Source organism: Labeo rohita, chromosome 16 (assembly GCF_022985175.1).
Source record: "Labeo rohita strain BAU-BD-2019 chromosome 16, IGBB_LRoh.1.0, whole genome shotgun sequence".
Lineage (NCBI taxonomy): Eukaryota > Metazoa > Chordata > Actinopteri > Cypriniformes > Cyprinidae > Labeo > Labeo rohita.
Window position 1 is genome coordinate 4,750,872 of NC_066884.1, and position 19,089 is coordinate 4,769,960.

General features: G+C 30.6%; 1 protein-coding gene across 4 annotated transcripts in view; it reads left to right on the forward strand.

Moving 5' to 3' along the window:
* Window positions 1–19,089, forward strand: part of csmd3a (CUB and Sushi multiple domains 3a) — a 352,779-nt gene that overhangs the window by 141,249 nt on the left and 192,441 nt on the right. For all 4 annotated transcript variants that reach the window (XM_051131369.1, XM_051131372.1, XM_051131371.1 and 1 more), the window contains exons 21-24: window positions 3,715–3,903; window positions 5,771–5,940; window positions 7,490–7,646; window positions 13,439–13,630. In XM_051131369.1, the coding sequence (XP_050987326.1) occupies window positions 3,715–3,903; window positions 5,771–5,940; window positions 7,490–7,646; window positions 13,439–13,630 (708 nt within the window). The remainder of the gene's footprint in view (window positions 1–3,714; window positions 3,904–5,770; window positions 5,941–7,489; window positions 7,647–13,438; window positions 13,631–19,089) is intronic.

A 19,089-nucleotide genomic window follows, 5' to 3' on the forward strand; every position in this document is an offset into this window, starting at 1 on the left:
ATATATATATATATAGTATAAAATATACTATAAAATTACTTGTGTCTGTTTAAAATATTTAGCTATGTATATACATATGTATACATATGTATATACATATATATATATATATACACACACACTATGGAAGCCCGTTTCCGCCATTAAATAAAAAAATTAAAAAAGGTTATTGCGACTTATCTCACAATTCTGACTTTTTTCTCAGAATTGTTAGATATAAATGTGCAATTCTGAGAAATAATGTCGCAATTGCATGATATAAACTCGCAATTAGCGAGTTATAAAGTCAGAATTTCGAGATATAAAGTCGCAATTCTGAGAAATAAAGTCAGAATTGTGTGATATAAACTTGCAGTTTTGTAAACATTTTTTTTTCTCCTCAGAACGGGACTTTATAATTGCAATTTCGAATTTGTATCTCACAATTCTGACTTTTTTTCTCAGAATTGTGAGATACAAACTCGATATTGCAAGAAAAAAGTCAGAACTGAGAGATACAAAGTCGCAATTGCGAGAAAAAAGTCAGAAATGCAAATTTATATCTTGCAATTCTTTATTTCTCACAATTGTGAGTTTATATCCTGCAATTCTGACCTGATAGCAATTCTGACTTTCTAACTTGCAATTGTGCGTTTATATCTCATAGTTCTGAAAGAATAGTGTTAGAATTGCAAATTTATATGACACAGGTCTGAAAAAAAAAAGTCAGACTTGCAAGATTTAAACTCAAGATTGTGAGAAAAAATTTTGAAAGAAAGAATTGTGAGATAAAAAGTTGCAATTACCTTTTTTATTCAGTGGCGGAAACGGCCTTCCATAATATACTGAAATATATCTGGTTATAGGAAAAAAAAAAAAAAAAAGTGTTCATTTGGGCAGTTTTGGCTGAACTGTTTCTTTTAGGTCAGTGTGATACATTGTTAGAGGACATGCTGTTCTGATAGAAAGCCAAGTTGTGAAACGAGCCCATAGGGTTTGGCTCGTGTTTACTGAGCCATCATATACATTAATTAAGGACCGGAGTTATGAATACCCATACAATTATCCAGAAGCCAAGTTCCTGCATTAGCCTAATATATATTCCCTGATGAAAACTGCGGTTGACCTTTTTCTGGTACTGAATATTGATGGCATTGACAGAAGCAGACGTGCATAATGCGAAAAATATCAGGCGTGAAACTGCAGACAAAAGCTTGCCACCATTAGCATTCCAGCATTAATGTTAAAAGTTCAAGGAGGAGAATTGATATCTTTACATAATATGAAATCTATTCAATTTCTATACAGCCACAGAGTGACAAGGTGGAAGCTTTCACATGCTGAACACATTGTGTATCTAAATAGATTTGATATTAGAGCTCAGAGGAAGCAAAAGTGACAAACAAGCAATTCATGTCGTCGCCATCGACCATCAAACTCATCTGAACTCATTTCTCCTCTGCACCGAGCGCCAGGATCTAATTGAAACTGCAGCTGCGGTCCTACTCTAACCGTTTCTGCATATCATTTACATATGTGGAAATGATTCACACGATTCCTATCATAGCTCTAATTGATTGTTTGAGTGTTTGCAGATAACCCAGAGTAAATGTTCGCTCTCTGTTTGCTCTGTGATTCATGATGTGATGTTAAATGAGACATTGGTTCAAAACTGAAGTACCATGCTAAAATAAAGCCTGCGTGTCAATTATCAGGAAGAAATTTCATAACACAACAATAGTTTAAATTTTTGCATCATTCATTTTATTATTGATTTATTTATTTTAGGGCTGTCAAACAATTAATTGCAATTGATCGCATTAAAAATAAAAGTTTGAGTTTGTCTAATATATGTGTGTACACTGTGTGTAATTATTATGTATATATAAATACACACAAATTAATGTATATATTTAAGAGAAATGTTATTTATGTACAAAATATTTTTTATTTATATATAACATAAATTCTATAAAAATATAATAAATACATATACTTGTAAATATTTCTTAAATATATACATGAATGTTATGAAATGTGTATATATACATAATAAGTACACACATATATTAGGCAAACTCCCTAATTTATTTTAGTGCAGTCAAACGATTAATCGCGATTAATCGCATCCAAAAAAAGTTTTTGTTTATGTAATATATGTGTGTGCACTGTGTATATTTATTATGTATACATAAATACACACAAATGCATGTATATATTTAAGAAAAATATATTATATGTTGTATTCATATATTAAATATATTTATATATAATATAAATTATATGAATTTAAATATATACATGGAAATATTTCTTAAATATATACATGAATGTTATGAAATGTATATATACATAATAATTACACACATATATTAGGCAAACTCCCTAATTTATTTTAGTGCAGTCAAATGATTAATCGCGATTAATCACATCCAAAATAAAAGTTTTTGTTTATGTAATATATGTGTGTGCACTGTGTATATTTATTATGTATACATAAATACACACAAATGCATGTATATATTTAAGAAAAATATATTATATGTTGTATTCATATATTTAATATATTTATATATAATATAAATTATATGAATTTAAATATATACATGGAAATGTTTTTAAAATATATACTGTATGTGTATGCATTTATATATATGTAATAAATATACGCAGTACACACACATATATTATGTAAATAAAAAACTTTTATTTTGGATGCGATTTATTACGATTAATCGTTTGACAGCACTAATTTATTTTTTTTGCAACTTTTTATCAGTACATTGAATAGAAATTTGGATTTTTTTTCATGTTGTTCTTAAAAGAGCAGTTCACATAAAAAATGAAAAAAAAAAAAAAAAAAAAAAAAAAAAGGCAAAAAATTTTACTCAGGCCATACAAGAGATAAGTTTGTTTCTTCATCAGAACAGATTTGGAGAAATTTCATCACTTGCTCACCAATGGATCCTCAGTGAATGGGTGCCGTCAAAATGAGTCTAAAACAGCTGATAAAAACACCACACACAATCCACAAGTAATCCACAGTTCATAATCCATAATTATGCTTTCTGCAGTGAAAAAGTCTTTCTCATGTTGTCTTCTAACATCAAAATCCACCAACATTTTTGTTTAGAGCTGTTTTGTACCATTATTACTTGTAAATACTGGTTGATCTGTGCATATTTCTTTCCTTATTCAGACGAGACGCTTTTTTAACTGGAGAAAGCAATATTTTGGATAGAGGACTCTATAATAGATTTGTTTATTACAAACACATACATTTTCAGTCCACAAGACACTGCTGGAGTAGAGTGGTGTGGATTACTTGTGGATTATTGTGATGTTTTTATCAAATGTTTGGACTCTCAATTTGACGGCACCCATTCACTGCAGAGGATCCATTAGTGAGCAAGTGATGTAATGCTAAATTTTTCTAAATCTGTTCCAACGAAGAAACTCATCTACATTTTGGATGGCCTGAGGGTGAGTAAATTTTCTGCACATCAGCAGCTCACTAGGTTTCAGAACAGAGCCAAAGAGCTTATAATTAATTCCTTTATTTATTCCTTTAGTTTTTACAGTTTTCATGAATTATGTTTGTCATATCCTGCAAGCTGTATTACAACAGGTTTTAGCATACAATAACTTTCAACCTGTACAACATAATTCACCAGCAAATGAGGTCAGCTACGAAAGTTTCCGGCTAAACTTTATGCTGTTTGTTTTTGTTTTCAGAATATGATTTGGAGCCATGTGAGGACCCTGGTGTGCCCCAGTTTGGCAGGCACAGCGGTGGCAGATTTGGCATCGGTGACACCCTGACGTTCTCATGTGACCTTGGTTACCGCCTGCAAGGCGCTCGAGAAATCACTTGCCTGGGCGGTGGGCGGCGCATATGGAGTGCACCTCTGCCAAGGTGTGTGGGTACGTGGTCAGCTGCTCTCATTCGCTTGGATGTCCAGAGTTTGACAAGTCACCATGGTTGCATTAGAGCTCAACGGTTCGACTATTGAGTTGTACTGTATTTTCTGAATGGAATAGTAGTGTACTACTTAAAGCATACTGCACGGCATAATAAATACGACTTATAATATGCATTATACACTCAAAATTAAATTTACTTAAAAGTAAGCTTTCACTCTGAAATTTCTTGTAAATTTCACAAATAGTTACAAAGAAACAGCAAATATCGCATTGAATTAAACGTGAAAGACTTTGTATTTTCTTGCAAAATATGCCCAATAGTCTTCTAAATGTTTTTCTCAGTGTACTTATAGTATATACATAGTATACAATAGTCAACATTTGAAGTGGATCAAAACCTTTCATCAAAGTTGTCCTAAAACCAAAACAATACCTGTTTTTGTCTTAGGACAACTTTGATGAACTTCAAATGTTGACTACTATATATAGTATATACAGTGTACATATAGTATATATTACTTATTACTAATATAGTACTTCGAAAAGCATGCATTTTAAATGGTGTTGTCCCAATAGTTGTAACATATGCAAATAAGTTTTATGTTTAATTTAGTGATTTGCATCTAGGTTTGAAAATAAATATGGTTATTTTGCATTTTTAAAAATACAATTTTGAGAAAAATTTCTTAGACAGTAATAGAAATAGTATTTTCTAAAATTAAAATTTTAGAAAAAAATTTTTTTTATAATTTTTTTTTTATAAAATGTACTCCAGTAATCTTTCTTTGGAAGCCTGTTTCCGCCACTGAGCAAAAAATAAAAAAAGGTTATTGCAAATTTTTATCTAATAATTCTGACTTTTTTCTCGCAATTGCATGATATAAACGCATAATTGCAAGAAATACAATCACAATTGCAAGATAAAAACTCACAATTCTGACTTTTTTCTCGCAATTGCAAGTTCACATCTCACAATTCAAACTTTTTTCTCAAAATTGCATGATATAAATGCCAATTTTGAGGGCAAAAGCCCCCCTGATCTTCTCAGAATTGCAAATTTATATCTCACAATTCTGACTCAACTCGACATTTATATAAACTGATTGATATGAAATATGAGAATTGATATAATCTCGAAATTCAGAGAAAAAGTCAGAATTGTGAGTTTACATCTCACAATTTTGACTTTATAACGTGCAGTTGCGAGTTTTTTATCTTGGAATTCTGAGAAAAAAAGTCAGAACTGTGAGTTTGTCATGCAATTCTGAGAAAATTGTGAGATTAAAAAGTCACAATTACCTTTTTTTTGTTCAGTAGCAGAAACAGGCTTCCATATCTTTTTTTATTTATGACTTTGAAACAAAAAATTAAGAGAGTACTTATTGTATACTACATACTACTTATTACTAAAATAGTGCTTAAATAGTATCCAGTATGAATTGTTAAATTGTTAAAAATACCATTTTAAATGGTATTATCCAATTGTTACAAAATGCAAGTACATTTCATGTTTTTAATGCAGTAATTGGCATCTAATTATGAAAATAAATATGCTTATTTAATTTTTTTAAATCCAATTTTGAGTACAATTACCCTTTGGAGGTGTAATCAAATAAAGACAAACTCCAAATGATTTTTCTTCATACAGTATGTTGAAAATAGAAAATCAAGATGAGCGCATTGCATTGATACGGTACTGACTCTAATGCAACAAATGAGTGACCAAATGTTGTTCAAGGTGTTTTTTTTTTAACTACTGCATGTTTTGATGGCATGTCGTCTTTCTGTATACCTAGATTTTAGCTTTTTTTACACTTTTCACGCATTGCTGTTCCACTCTATGACTACGGTTCTCCATTGTCCATAGCTGAGTGTGGCTCAACGGTTTCCAAGAATGCCGGTGTCCTATTGTCCCCAAACTACCCCCGCAATTACGAGAACAACCATGAATGTATCTACACCATTCAAGTACAAGCAGGAAAAGGAATCAACATCTCGGCTAGCACCTTTAATCTGGCTCAAGGTGATGTTCTCAAGGTAAATATTACTTAAACACCCAAGTCAGAGTCTGTACGTGCTTGAAACACAAATTCATTTGATTCTAAAAAGTACCAAAACACTTCCATCACTACGAATCAAAAGTTTTTTAATGTTTCTTAAAGAAAGTCACCAAGCCTGCATTTATTTGATCCAAAATACAGCAAAAACAGGAACATTTTGAAATATTTTTACTATTTAAAATAGCTGTTTTCTATTTGAATATATTTTAAAATGTAATTTATTACATTTTTAAAGCTGAATTTTTAGCATCATTACTCCAGACTTCAGTGTCACATGATACTTCAGAAATAATTCTAATATTCTTATTTGTTGCTCAAAAAAAATTAAAACATGGTGTAGTGTAAAATATTACAAAAGCTTTTTATTTCTTTTGATCTTTCTGTTCATCAAAGAATCCTGAAGAAAAAAAGTACTCAACTGTTATATAAATAAATATTGCTAATAATAATATTAAAAAATGTTTCTTGAACAGCAAATCGGCGTATTAGAATGATTTCTGAAGGATCATGTGACACTGAAGACTGGAGTAATAATGCTGAAAATTTAGCTTTGATCACAGGAATAAATCACATTTTACAATATATTCAAATAAAAAGCAGTCATTTTAAATAGTAAAAATATCTCATAATATTACTAATTTTGCTGTGTTTTGGATCAAATAAATGCAGCCTTGGGCTGGTAGTGTAATTGAAAATGTACTATTTTACACAATATTCAATGCATATTAATGCTTAAAATGCTTATTGTTTGCTTAGCACCAACCCAGCATTCTGGCAAAGTTATGAACAAACCAGTTCTTCTAGTAACATTAAAGGAAAAGTCCACTTCCAAAACAAAGATTCACATATAATGTTCTCACCCCCTTTTTTCGACATACCCTAACTGTCTTGAGCCAGAATACACAGAGTTCAGGGAGAGCGCGACAAGACGAGTGTTTGAGATTAAAAAGTATTTAAATTGTATTTTTTAACTGAAAATAACCGATTGTTTTGCTAGATAAGACCCTTCTTTCTCAGCTGGGATCATTTACAACTGCATTTGGGATTGTTTGAAGCCGCATTTAAAAAAGTCCATTATCAGTCCATTATATGGAGAAAAATGCTAAAAAGTTTTCCTCAAAAAACATAATTTCTTTACGACTGAAAAAAGAAAGACATGAACATCTTGGATGACAAGGTGGTGAGTACATTATATGTGAATCTTTGTTTTGGAAGTGGACTTCTCCTTTAATGGAACATTCACACAAAGTTATTTGGTCTTCAATAATGTTAGCACAAAACACTATTTATGCATTGTTTATAGAACATTTTTCTGATACATTTTAGTTGGGTGTTAGTCTAATGTTATGTAGATGTTACTGCTTGCTACTCATTTCAAATGATTCAGAAAACATTTGAAAGTAACATCGCCATAAATTTGCAAAATTCTAAAAATGTAACAAATGTAGCGTTCCGTAACGTTACTAAAATGTTCTTAGAACATGTTGTGCTGGAAAACTATAGACTTTTCGGGTCTGTTTTCCCAGTTATACGATGGTCTGGACAACACCGCAGAAGTTCTGGGAGGTTTCTCTGGTTCATCTATGTTGGGTCAGTCATTGACCAGCACGTCCAATCATCTGTGGCTGGAGTTTTTTTCTGATCAAGAGGATACGGCTGAGGGTTTCAAGCTGGTTTATTCCAGTAAGTCTTCTCATACTCTTGCTTTCTTCCACACTGCTTGTAGAAACTCACACACTAGAACTTCCAGTCTTTAATCTGTTACAACCAGTCTCAGATTACATGATGTAAGTAGCTCTCCGCAAGCTGTCTCCATAGTGTTACTTTTATTATCCAAAGTGAAATATAAAGTCAAGCAGCATTCATCAGGCACTCATTTGAGTTCATTTGGGGTGTTAAAATTCTTGTGAAGAGCTCAGAAACTCCTGAAACTAGTCAAGTGTCAACCGCAAGCTAACAGAAGCAATAATCGAGTGGGACATGTAGCATCAACAGTGTTTCACTAATATTTTATACTTGATGAGCTTTGATGATAATTAAATTCAGTCTTACTATGACTACAAATGACTGTACTTTTATTAGTCCCATCTGGATTTCATGAAGTTGCAATTAAAAAGGCTTTTCTCGCACAATGCTTCGCCGTAATTTACTGATAAATGAGCGTCCGCTGTGGGAATGTGTCTGAGTGTTGAACTCTTGCAACCTTGTAAAAATGCCAACATTTTCATGGTCTTCTAAAGATGTATTCAAACATTTGGGATCTTATGCTCGTTAAGACTGTGTTTATTTGATCAAAAAATACAGGAAAAATAGTAATATTAAGAAATATTATTGTAATTTAAAATAATTGTTTTCTATTTGAATAAATGTTAAAATATAATTTATTCCTGTGATGCAAAGCTGAATTTTCAGCATCATTACTCCAGTCTTCAGTGTCATGATCCTTCTGAAATCATTCTAATATGTTAATTTGCTACTCAAGAACTGTATGCTAAAGAAACATTTTTTTTTGTCACGTACAAGTAAGCATTAGCACTAAACATATATTTTAATAAATAATGCAAATGATCATGTTATGGGAAGGTAATTATTTAATTTTGGATGCTTTGTGTACATTCCTACATGCAAATTTGACAGATATGAATGAGATTTTCCCGTCCCTCTCAATCTTCGTGTCATAAGCCACCTCTCACCTCACGGTGGAATATATTAGCTCAATTAATTTTCATTTCTGTATTAATATCTTCATTTCATTGTCAGCTTGAACTGTATAATTGTTCCCTGCACTCGCTACACCACACACGGTTTATTGCTTTTTTTAATGAAACCCTTTGAATTAGCGGCATCTTATGCATGGATTATTAGTGCCATTGAGAAAGCACAGAGACTCCTAATTTCCATTGTTTGAAATTATAGGTTTTTCTTCTCTCATGAGAAGTTTTCTAATGTGTCTACCACAGTTCACAGTGTCGTATTATTTGATATCTTAATCATGAAGCGCGCACAGGCTCTGCGGCAGGATTATAACTGGTGGTAGCGTAACGGTGGCGTCTCAGCGTGAAGAAAACATGATTGTGAATGAGGTTAACGGGGGTTCTGAGCACCGCTTCGGCTCTTTGACAATGGAGGAGTGACTTGCTAATGTCCAGTGCTGGAGGCGTTCAGATGGACTTGCTCATTTACGGCATGGCACTAACAGCCTCTCATTTGTCTATCAGGCGCTGATAACATGTTGAATTACATCCCATGCATTTGGATTTTGACCTTGGCTGTGCTAAAAAAGAGAAAGATAGAACTCAGAACAAAGTATCATTTAAAGGAACAGTTCATATAAAAAGTTCTGCCGTTACTTAGTCTCACACCATTTCAGTTAGTAGATTTCATATGTAATATAATATAATATAATATCCATAACAAACACCATGCAAAAAAACAAAACATTACGTATTATTGAACAATGTATCTTTTAAAAGAATAGTTTGTTCATAATACAATATAATATAATATAATATAATATAATATAATTTCCAGTAACAAGCACTGTCAAAAAATGTATTTTTGTATCTATTTTATTTTATTTTATTTTATTAATTTATTTATTTTATTAAATTAACTAACAGCAATAAAACAGCAAAAAAGGGAAATTAAATAATAATAATAATAATAATAATAATAATAATAATAATAATAATAATAATAATGTGTCTTTAAAGGAACAGTTTGCCCTATTATATTATATTATATTATATTATATTATATTATATTATATTATATTATATTATATTATATTATATTATATTATATTATATTATATTATATTATATTATATTATATTATATTATATTATACTATATTATATTATTAATTAATTAATTAATTTATTTTATTAAATTAACTAATAGCAATAAAACAGCAAAAAAGGGAAATTAAATAATAATAATAATAATAATAATAATAATAATAATAATAATAATAATGTGTCGTTAAAAGAACAGTTCACCCTATTATATTATATTATATTATATTATATTATATTATGTCATATTATATCATATCATATCATATTATATCCAAAAAAACAGCATCCGAAAAAAAAATCAAACATTAAATATTATTGAACTGTATATCTTGTAAAGGAACAGTTTTTCAATTAACTAATTAGCTAGTTTATTATATTATATTATATTATATTATATTATATTATATTATATTATATTATATTACATTTCCAGTAAAAAAAAAACAGCATAAAAAACAAACATCATACATTAAATATTATTGAACAGTATATCTTTTAAAGGAACAGTTTTTCAATTCATTCATTCATTCATTCATTCAATTTATGTATTTATTATTATATTATATTATATTATTATTATATTATATTATATCATATCATATTATATCCATAATTTCCAGTAACAAACAGTATCAAAAGAATTTCATACATTAAATATTGTTTCATAGTACATATTGCATAAAATAAAATTTAAAGTTTACTGTAGTCACAATTTCCACAAAACTGTTAAGATACATATACTGTTTACTGTTAATAAGAAATATTTCTTCAGATATAATGATTTCTGAAAATTCAGCTTTGCTTAACAAGAATAAATTGCATTTTAAAATGTATTCAAATACAAAACAGTTCTTTAAAGTTGTTATTTCACAATATTAATGTTTTACTGTGTTTTAATCAAACAAATGCAGCTTTGGTGAGGAGAACAGACTTCATTTAAAAGCATAAAAATTGTAAATATTCCAAACTTTCAGCCAGTAGTATATATAAAAACCAGTGTTGTTATGTCTGGCATAAACTCTTGGCTTATTCTGCCCACTTACACATGTAGTGGTGGGCTGCTACATGTTGAAGTGGGCAGAGTTTATGCCAACAGTCAAAAGTACAGTACTCTCTGAGTTTACCGTATCAATATCATGAATGTGAAATCTTCTTGATTAATTCTGCTAATGCTGTCTGATTTGATTCGAGTGTTCACACAAGACTAGATTTTAGAGATGAATAAATCTGCTATTCTCCATAAACTCTCTATAACATCCTCTGTATTTTCCTCTTCTCTCAGTAAAGTCTTAATTAGCAGGCACAGTAATTGTCTCACAGCATTATCAGGCTGCATGTTCATATAAATGTGAATATTATGGTGGTGGTGGATTTATGTCTTTGTTTTATGTGCATAACAAGGTTGCATTATGCAGATTCAAAGTGAATTTCATAACGTTGTGCGTCGGTCCGCCGGGACGGTAACTCCTGGTGGGCATGGATTGTTTCTTTCACCCACACCTAGTTTTAATGAATTAATTAGCTGTATCATTCTCTCGTTAAGATCTGATTAGGATTAAACGGCTGGAATGATATTATTTGTGCTCCTGTTCACTGTAATTGCATATGACATAGGAAATACACAGGAAATTGTGTTTGCTTGTAAAATTTAATTGTACAAATCAGAAAGGAGAGAGTGGGGAAACTTTGTTTGGAGGCTCGGGGACAATTTCACAGCCCTGCACTTCAGTTGATTTCAGAGGTTAACTTGGTTGAAATGATTTATATGATTGTTATGAAGCAGAAAAACTATTTGGAAATCATTTCGAAATTTCTTTTTACACATTACACGGTCTATTCTTTAGATCTTTAGACAGTACTAATCTTGTGTCTGAACGAGCAAATTCAACATCCTTGTTCCAATTTTTTTTGGAAAACACCTCCTGAGGAGTGTACACTTTCATACAGTAGCAGTAGGGAGGACTGACTTCATATTAATACCCACGGTTTTAAAATTAAATGCTCAGCAAGCATGTTTGGATGCACATACTTCGGGTCTTGTACTTTATTTTGATCTCCAGCAGTTTGGTGCAATTCCACACATTACTGGGTGGTCTCTAGCACATCGGTTGGGTGTTTCCGCAACTGTGGCCACCTTTGGTTGTGCTAACATTTAGAAAATAAATGTTCTTAAAACACATATTTCACACTCTCTAAAACTTTTTGTGATGAAAAGGACTTTTATTTTATTTTATTTTATTTTATTATTTAATTGAATTTAATTTAATTTTTTATTTTATTTTATTTCATTTTACTTTGTTTTATTTTAATTTGATTTGATTTGATTTTTCATTTTTTTACTCATAATTTGTTTTATGCTTGTATTTTTGTATCCTACCTGTAAATACTATACTTTACGTATACTAAATAAATATTTTATTGTTTTAATAGAGTGATTTGTTTGTATCCTAAATACTCAATGTATATATTTTTATGTTAAAAATCCTTTATAAGTACAATACGGTAAGCTTTAAATAAATTTTATTAATTTTAAATGAAGTAAAACAAAACATTTTTTGCATTTTTATGTAGTTTATCTTGAAGCATTAAAGTAACTAAATAAAACTCATGAATACAGATTGATAAAAACTGTATAGATATATTTTAAAAAATGAATAATAATTACAAAATTGCAAAAATAATTATTAAAAGCTTTACATTTTAATTTAAATTGAAATAAATGTTATAATAAAAAAAAAATATTTCTCATTTTATTTAGTTTGACTTGATAATAACTAAACTACAATACTAAATAACTACAATACTTACAGCAACTAAATAAAACTCATAAGTGCATTTTAATAAGATCTATATAGGTATGTTTAAAAAAATGAATAAAAATGGCAAATTAACTTAAGGTAAATTTTAATTTAAACGCGAATAAACATTAAATTAAGTTTAAAAAATCTCACTTTTATTTAGATTAAATTGAAGTATTAATATAACTAAATAAAACTCATAAATGCTGATATTAAAAACTATATATATATATATATATATATATATACTGTATACTGTATGTGTGTGTGTGTGTGTGTGTGTGTGTTAAAGAATTAACTTTACAATTTAGGGTAAAATTTGATTTTAATTGAAAAATGTTAAATGAAGTAAAATAAAACTAATTTCTCATTTTTATTTAGTTTAACTTGAAGTATTAAAATAAATAAATAAAACTCATAAATACATATTATAAAAATACATAGATATATATTAAAATATGTTTAAATGAATAAAAACTACAATACTACAAAAAAAAAATTAAACTTTAAAATTTAAGTTAAGATTTAATTTCATTTAAAAAACTTAAAATAAAAATATGCAAATAAAGCATACCAGCATACTAAGCATACTAAAATAACATTGGCTGACATTACGAATATTAAAAAAGTAGTATTTTTTAATTGAAATATTTATAAGATCGAAAATCTGACTCTGAGATGAGGGAAAAAAAACAAGTTTGAAAGAAAGTTAGAAAGAAATGGAAAAAAAAAATAATGAAGACATGGTTAAAATGTTTCCAAGCCTGTTTTAATGTGACCTTCATATATCTTGAAAAACTTCAAAAACTAAAACCGCCCTCTGGGAGCATTTAAAAACACCCACTGATGTTCTTCTTTCACATGCTTTTCTATTCCAGGTTTTGAACTTTCTCATTGTGACGAACCCGGCGTGCCTCAGTTTGGATCCAAAGTCAGCGACCAAGGCCACTTTGCTGGCAGCGTGGTCACGTATCGCTGTGATCCTGGCTACAGTCTCCATGGCAGCAGCATACTGAGATGTATGACGGGCGAGAGACGGACGTGGGACCACCCGCTCCCCTCATGCATAGGTAATCCAACACAACCCTTCACATGCAGCAGGATGAGACATCGGCTGTGTGTTCGGAATAGCTTACTATTATACTTATCTGCAGTGTATATACAAAACAGTAATGCATTTGCATACTGTTTCAAAATAGCATGCAGTATACTGTATGTACAGTACTCAGTAAGTAGTAAGCTAGTGTTTTGTTTGAAACACAGCCGTTAATCCTGCAGATTTATCCTTACATGGATTCCACTTAATTGCACTTGCTGCTGTGTCCATTGTGTGTCTACAAATACCTTGCGTGTTTTTGTTGTGAGTAATTGATCTGTGGGAATGTGGCTGTCACGCTGGAACGCTGGCTCCGTGTTTGATGTGTTTACAGGCTGATTTCAGTCCTTCACCATCTTACACGTTTTACCCAATTAAACTATGATCCTGATGCATTGTGAGGATTTGCATAATTACTGTGTTTTTTTTTTACCTTGTATGGCTGCTTCATGTAAACACAAGACTGAAGCTGAAGTGTGTCATTTTTTCTGATTTTGAGTACTTTCTTTTATCCTTGCTTAATGTACAGAGAAAACTTTAAGTAAACCTAAGTTATGTTTTACAGTATGGTCCAGTTAATTTTATATATGTATATTTATATATATGTATATATATATATATATATATATATATATGTATATGTATATGTATATGTATATATATATGTATATAAAAAGTAGATCAAAGAAGCATGTATCTACTACAAAATAAAAAATAAAAAGGTCATTTGCGACCTTTTTGTCAGAATTGTATGATGTTAACTCACAATTGTGAGTTATAAAGTTAAGGTATAAACTCGCAATAAGTCAGATTTACGAAATATATATATATATATATATATATATATATATATATATATATATATACATACATATATATATATATCATGCAATTCTGACTTTTTAAGCTCAGAAATCTGAAAAAAAAAGTCAGAATTGCAAGATATGAGCTCAGAATTCTGATAAAAAAAAGTTGGAGTTGCAAGATATGAGCTCAAAATTCTGAAAAAAAAAATAGTCTGAATTGTGAGATATAAACTTAGAATTCTGGGGAAAAAAAGTTGGAAATGGAAGATATGAGCTCAGAATTCTGGGAAAAAAGTCTGAATTGTGCAATAAAAGCTCAGAATTCTGAAAAAAGGTCAGAATTGTGAGATATAAGGTAAAAATTCTGAAATAAAAGTTGGATTGTGAGATATAAGCTCAGAATTCTGTGAAAAAAGTCGTAATTGCAAGATATGAGCTTAGAATTCTGAAATAAAAGTTGGAATTGTGAGATAATAAGCTCAGAATTCTGGGAAAAAAGTCGAAATTGCAAGACATGAGCTCAGAATTCTGAAAAAAGTCGGAATTGTGCGATAAAAGCTCAGAATTAAAAAAAAAAAAGTCGGAAATTTTGAGATATAAACTCAGAATTCAGGATAAAGCCAGAAATTATGTTTTATTAATAAGGTTCGGGAGGAGCGCGTCAGATACTTAGCCTAATTATCACAAGGGGAGCTCACTCAAGCTAATCAACGCTACAATTTTAAATACAGCTGACTTGCCTCTATCCATTTGATCATTTGATCTCCTCACTTCACGTTCTCACTACACCTAGGGGGGTTCTCTGGGTTCGGGCCATTCCCGAGCTCGGAGCCCTTCCCCGGACAGCACGCCAAATATGCCTTACTATACTCCGGCTAATTATATGTAAGCGTGAACTTGTGAATTGTAAGATATGAGCTCAGAATTCTGAAATAAAAGTTGGAATTGTGAAATATAAGCTCAGAATTCTGGGAAAACAGTCGGAATTGCAAGATATGAGCTCAGAATTCTGGGAAAAAAGTCGGAATTGTGAGATATAAGCTCAGAATTCTGGGAAAACAGTCGGAATTGCAAGATATGAGCTCAGAATTCTGGGAAAAAAGTCGGAATTGCAAGATATGAGCTCAGAATTCTGGAAAAAAAGTTTAATTTATGTTGTATAATATAGAAATTAGAAACTATCTATCTGTTTATCTATAAATGTATTTTTTTTTTAGACATTTTTAGTTTTTACATAAATCAAGATGTTGATTATAAATGCAAAGTAATTTCAGAGTTTTATCAAGTATTTTTAATTTGGAATGAGCATGAATTGTGCACCAGTAATGAGTATTAGATAAGCATTATTGATTTCTTGTTAACATACAGTAAATCATCTTAGTGTCGCCTGCTTATTTGGTCAGTCAAGAACTGCAAAGCATTTAGCTTAGCACTGGTAGCTTACATGTTTACTGGTTGTGTTTGTATTTTGCTGTTGAAGGATTAATTTGCATTGTTAATCAGAGATTGGTTCATTGCTCAAAGCCTGAGTTTAATGTGCTTATAAGAGCTTGTACTGTTAATGACTAGATAATCTTTTGCTCACGAATCATTGAGATTTATACAGTGCGAACAGGCGATTCTCATTGACTGAATATTTATAATTACTATGTTGAAAAGTCCAGCATATGTTGTGTTTTGGATGCTGTTTGCTGTTTCCCAGAATGGGATGTTGTCCAGGATGGTGATTTGGCCACCAGCTGCTTAATTATAGACAACTGGGATGCTCAAACTTCTTAACCTGCTAATCGGATTAAATTACAAGATTTACAGTTTTTGCACGCACTTCCCTTAGTTTACCAGTTTGTTTGCTGTTTACCAGTAGAAGTATGTTTATGTCAGCAAGTATATTTCGGCACTGTTACACTCATTAAGCATGGGCTGACATTATTTTATTCTTGTATAAATTCTTAATTGAAAGAATTCTGGGGGAAAAAGTTGGAATTGCAAAAAAAATACAGAATTAAAGGTGGAATAAAAAGTCACAATTCAGTTATGTATTCATTTATTTATTTACTTTTATTCAGCAGCAGAGTTTCAGCACTGAACAGAATGACTCTATCCAGCATGAAACAGCCTGGTATATGTGCCATATTTTCTTTCAGCAGGGAATTGTTTTTAGTATATTTTTCTTTGTTTCCAAATCAGCTACTTACGAAGTTCCATTTCACTAAAGATGCTGCCTTAGAAGGCAGCTGCCTATGTAGTCAGCACAGGTAAATCACGTTTTCACAACAAAGCCTCAGCCTCAAAGCACTTCAATCCTAGGCAAACTATAAAAGAACTTTGCGCAGGTTGATTGGCCTCATACAGTCATCAATATTTACGAGTCCAGCGTATACTTCCCTATTGTATGATGAAATTGATGAAGAATAGAGCAGTCAGAATGAAGTAGCCATGCTCTCTGTGGATGGTATCCGGTGAGCAGATGCTGAAGGCTTGCCTCGGGGGTCTGCTTGCTCTTATGACAGCGCCTTGGGAATTTAGACATCAAAATGGTGCACATTGAGGCTGTGCTAAATATTTCATGCAAAAGCTAGCTGATAAACGCCTTGCTTTATACAGCAATTTTCCCACTTCACAAAACAGATCACATGCAATTACAAAATGCAATATTAAAATATTAATTTTGCTAAAGGTTCCGGAGTTTTTCCTCCTTGACTAAGCAAGTGGAAGCCGATCACACAGATCACTTTCTGCTGTTATTTCAACGTTCGTGTTCTGTTAAGATTGACTTGATTTCTATATGTGAGTTCAGAGAATGTGGGTAAGCCTTATTATATTTGCAAAAGTTCACAGGATTTTTTTTTCACACATTTTATCATTCACTAAGTAAAAATCATACAATTAAGAGTGTTTGAACCATATCTAGTTAGCATAATTTTATAGAGATTTGGTCGTGAGCTTTTGTGAATTGGATCATTTTAAGAAAAATTAGTTTGTGCACTGTTAGGCTATTACTACATTCACAATAGTAATATGTACCATTTTGGGGGAAATACAGTACAAAGGTCTAAATTTTATTGTTTGGACCCCGAGGTACCACCTCAGTGACAGTTTTGTACCGTTTTTTCTGACAATGTATAGACTTGATGGTGTGCTTTTGTGAAATTGTCCATTTTAAGAAAAAATAGTTTGTGCACTTTTAAGTTATTATTTGGTATGTAATGTACAATATTAAATTAGAGCAGAAAGTAAGTAAAAAGTAAATAAAAGCACAATAAAAACATCCGATTGCGATGGTGCCATCTTGGTATTATTTTTATGCATTTGAATCTTTTATATGCGTATAATTTATATGCATGTATAATTTATAAGCATTTTTAAAATGTTATGTTAAAAAAAAATGTATATTTGTAGGTTCCATTAGCTGGTTTCTCCGTTTCACAGTTCATTTAAATGATCATGCTGTAAGACAAATTAATTCTGAAAAAAGGTTAGAATTGCGAGATATGAGCTCAAAATTCTGAAAAAAGTCAGAATTGTGAGATAAGCACAAATGATTATGCAATAAGACAAAATAATAATAAAAAATTGCAAACATATAAGATATAAGGTCAGAATTCTGAATTGCAAGATGTGAGTTCAGAATTTGGAAAAAAAGTTGGAATTGCGAGACATGACCTTAGAATACTGAAAACAAAAACTGGAATTGTAAAATATAAGCTCAGAATTCTGAAAAAAAAAAAAAAATCAGAATTACAAGGTATGAGCTTGCAAAAAGCTCAAAATTGAAAGATATGAGCTCAGAATTCTGAAAAAAAAAAAAGTCAAAATTGCAAGATATGAACTCAGTTCTGAAAAAAGGTTAGAATTGTGAGATTTTAATTAATTAATTAATTAATTTACTTACTTACCAGTGGTAGAAACAGGCTTCAGTAGTGAACAGAATTACTTTGCTGGTCTATTAGCCAAACTGGCTCTAACTAGCATAAAACTGCCTGGAATATGTGCCATATTTTCTTTCAGCAGGGAACTGTCTGTAGTTTCTTTTTCTTTGTTTCCAAATCAGTCACTTACAAATAAAATCTTGGTGTCATTTTTATACATTCATTCATTTATAGGCATTTTTAAAATGTTATGCATATAAGAAAACATGTATAATTTTTTCTCCGTTTCACAGTTCATTTAAATGATCATGCTGTAAGACAAATTAATTCTGAAAAAAGGTTAGAATTGCGAGATATGAGCTCAAAATTCTGAAAAAAGTCAGAATTGTGAGATAAGCACAAATGATTATGCAATAAGACAAAATAATAATAAAAAATTGCAAACATATAAGATATAAGGTCAGAATTCTGAATTGCAAGATGTGAGTTCAGAATTTGGAAAAAAAGTTGGAATTGCGAGACATGACCTTAGAATACTGAAAACAAAAACTGGAATTGTAAAATATAAGCTCAGAATTCTGAAAAAAAAAAAAAACAGAATTACAAGGTATGAGCTTGCAAAAAGCTCAAAATTGAAAGATATGAGCTCAGAATTCTGAAAAAAAAAAAAGTCAAAATTGCAAGATATGAACTCAGTTCTGAAAAAAGGTTAGAATTGTGAGATTTTAATTAATTAATTAATTAATTTACTTACTTAC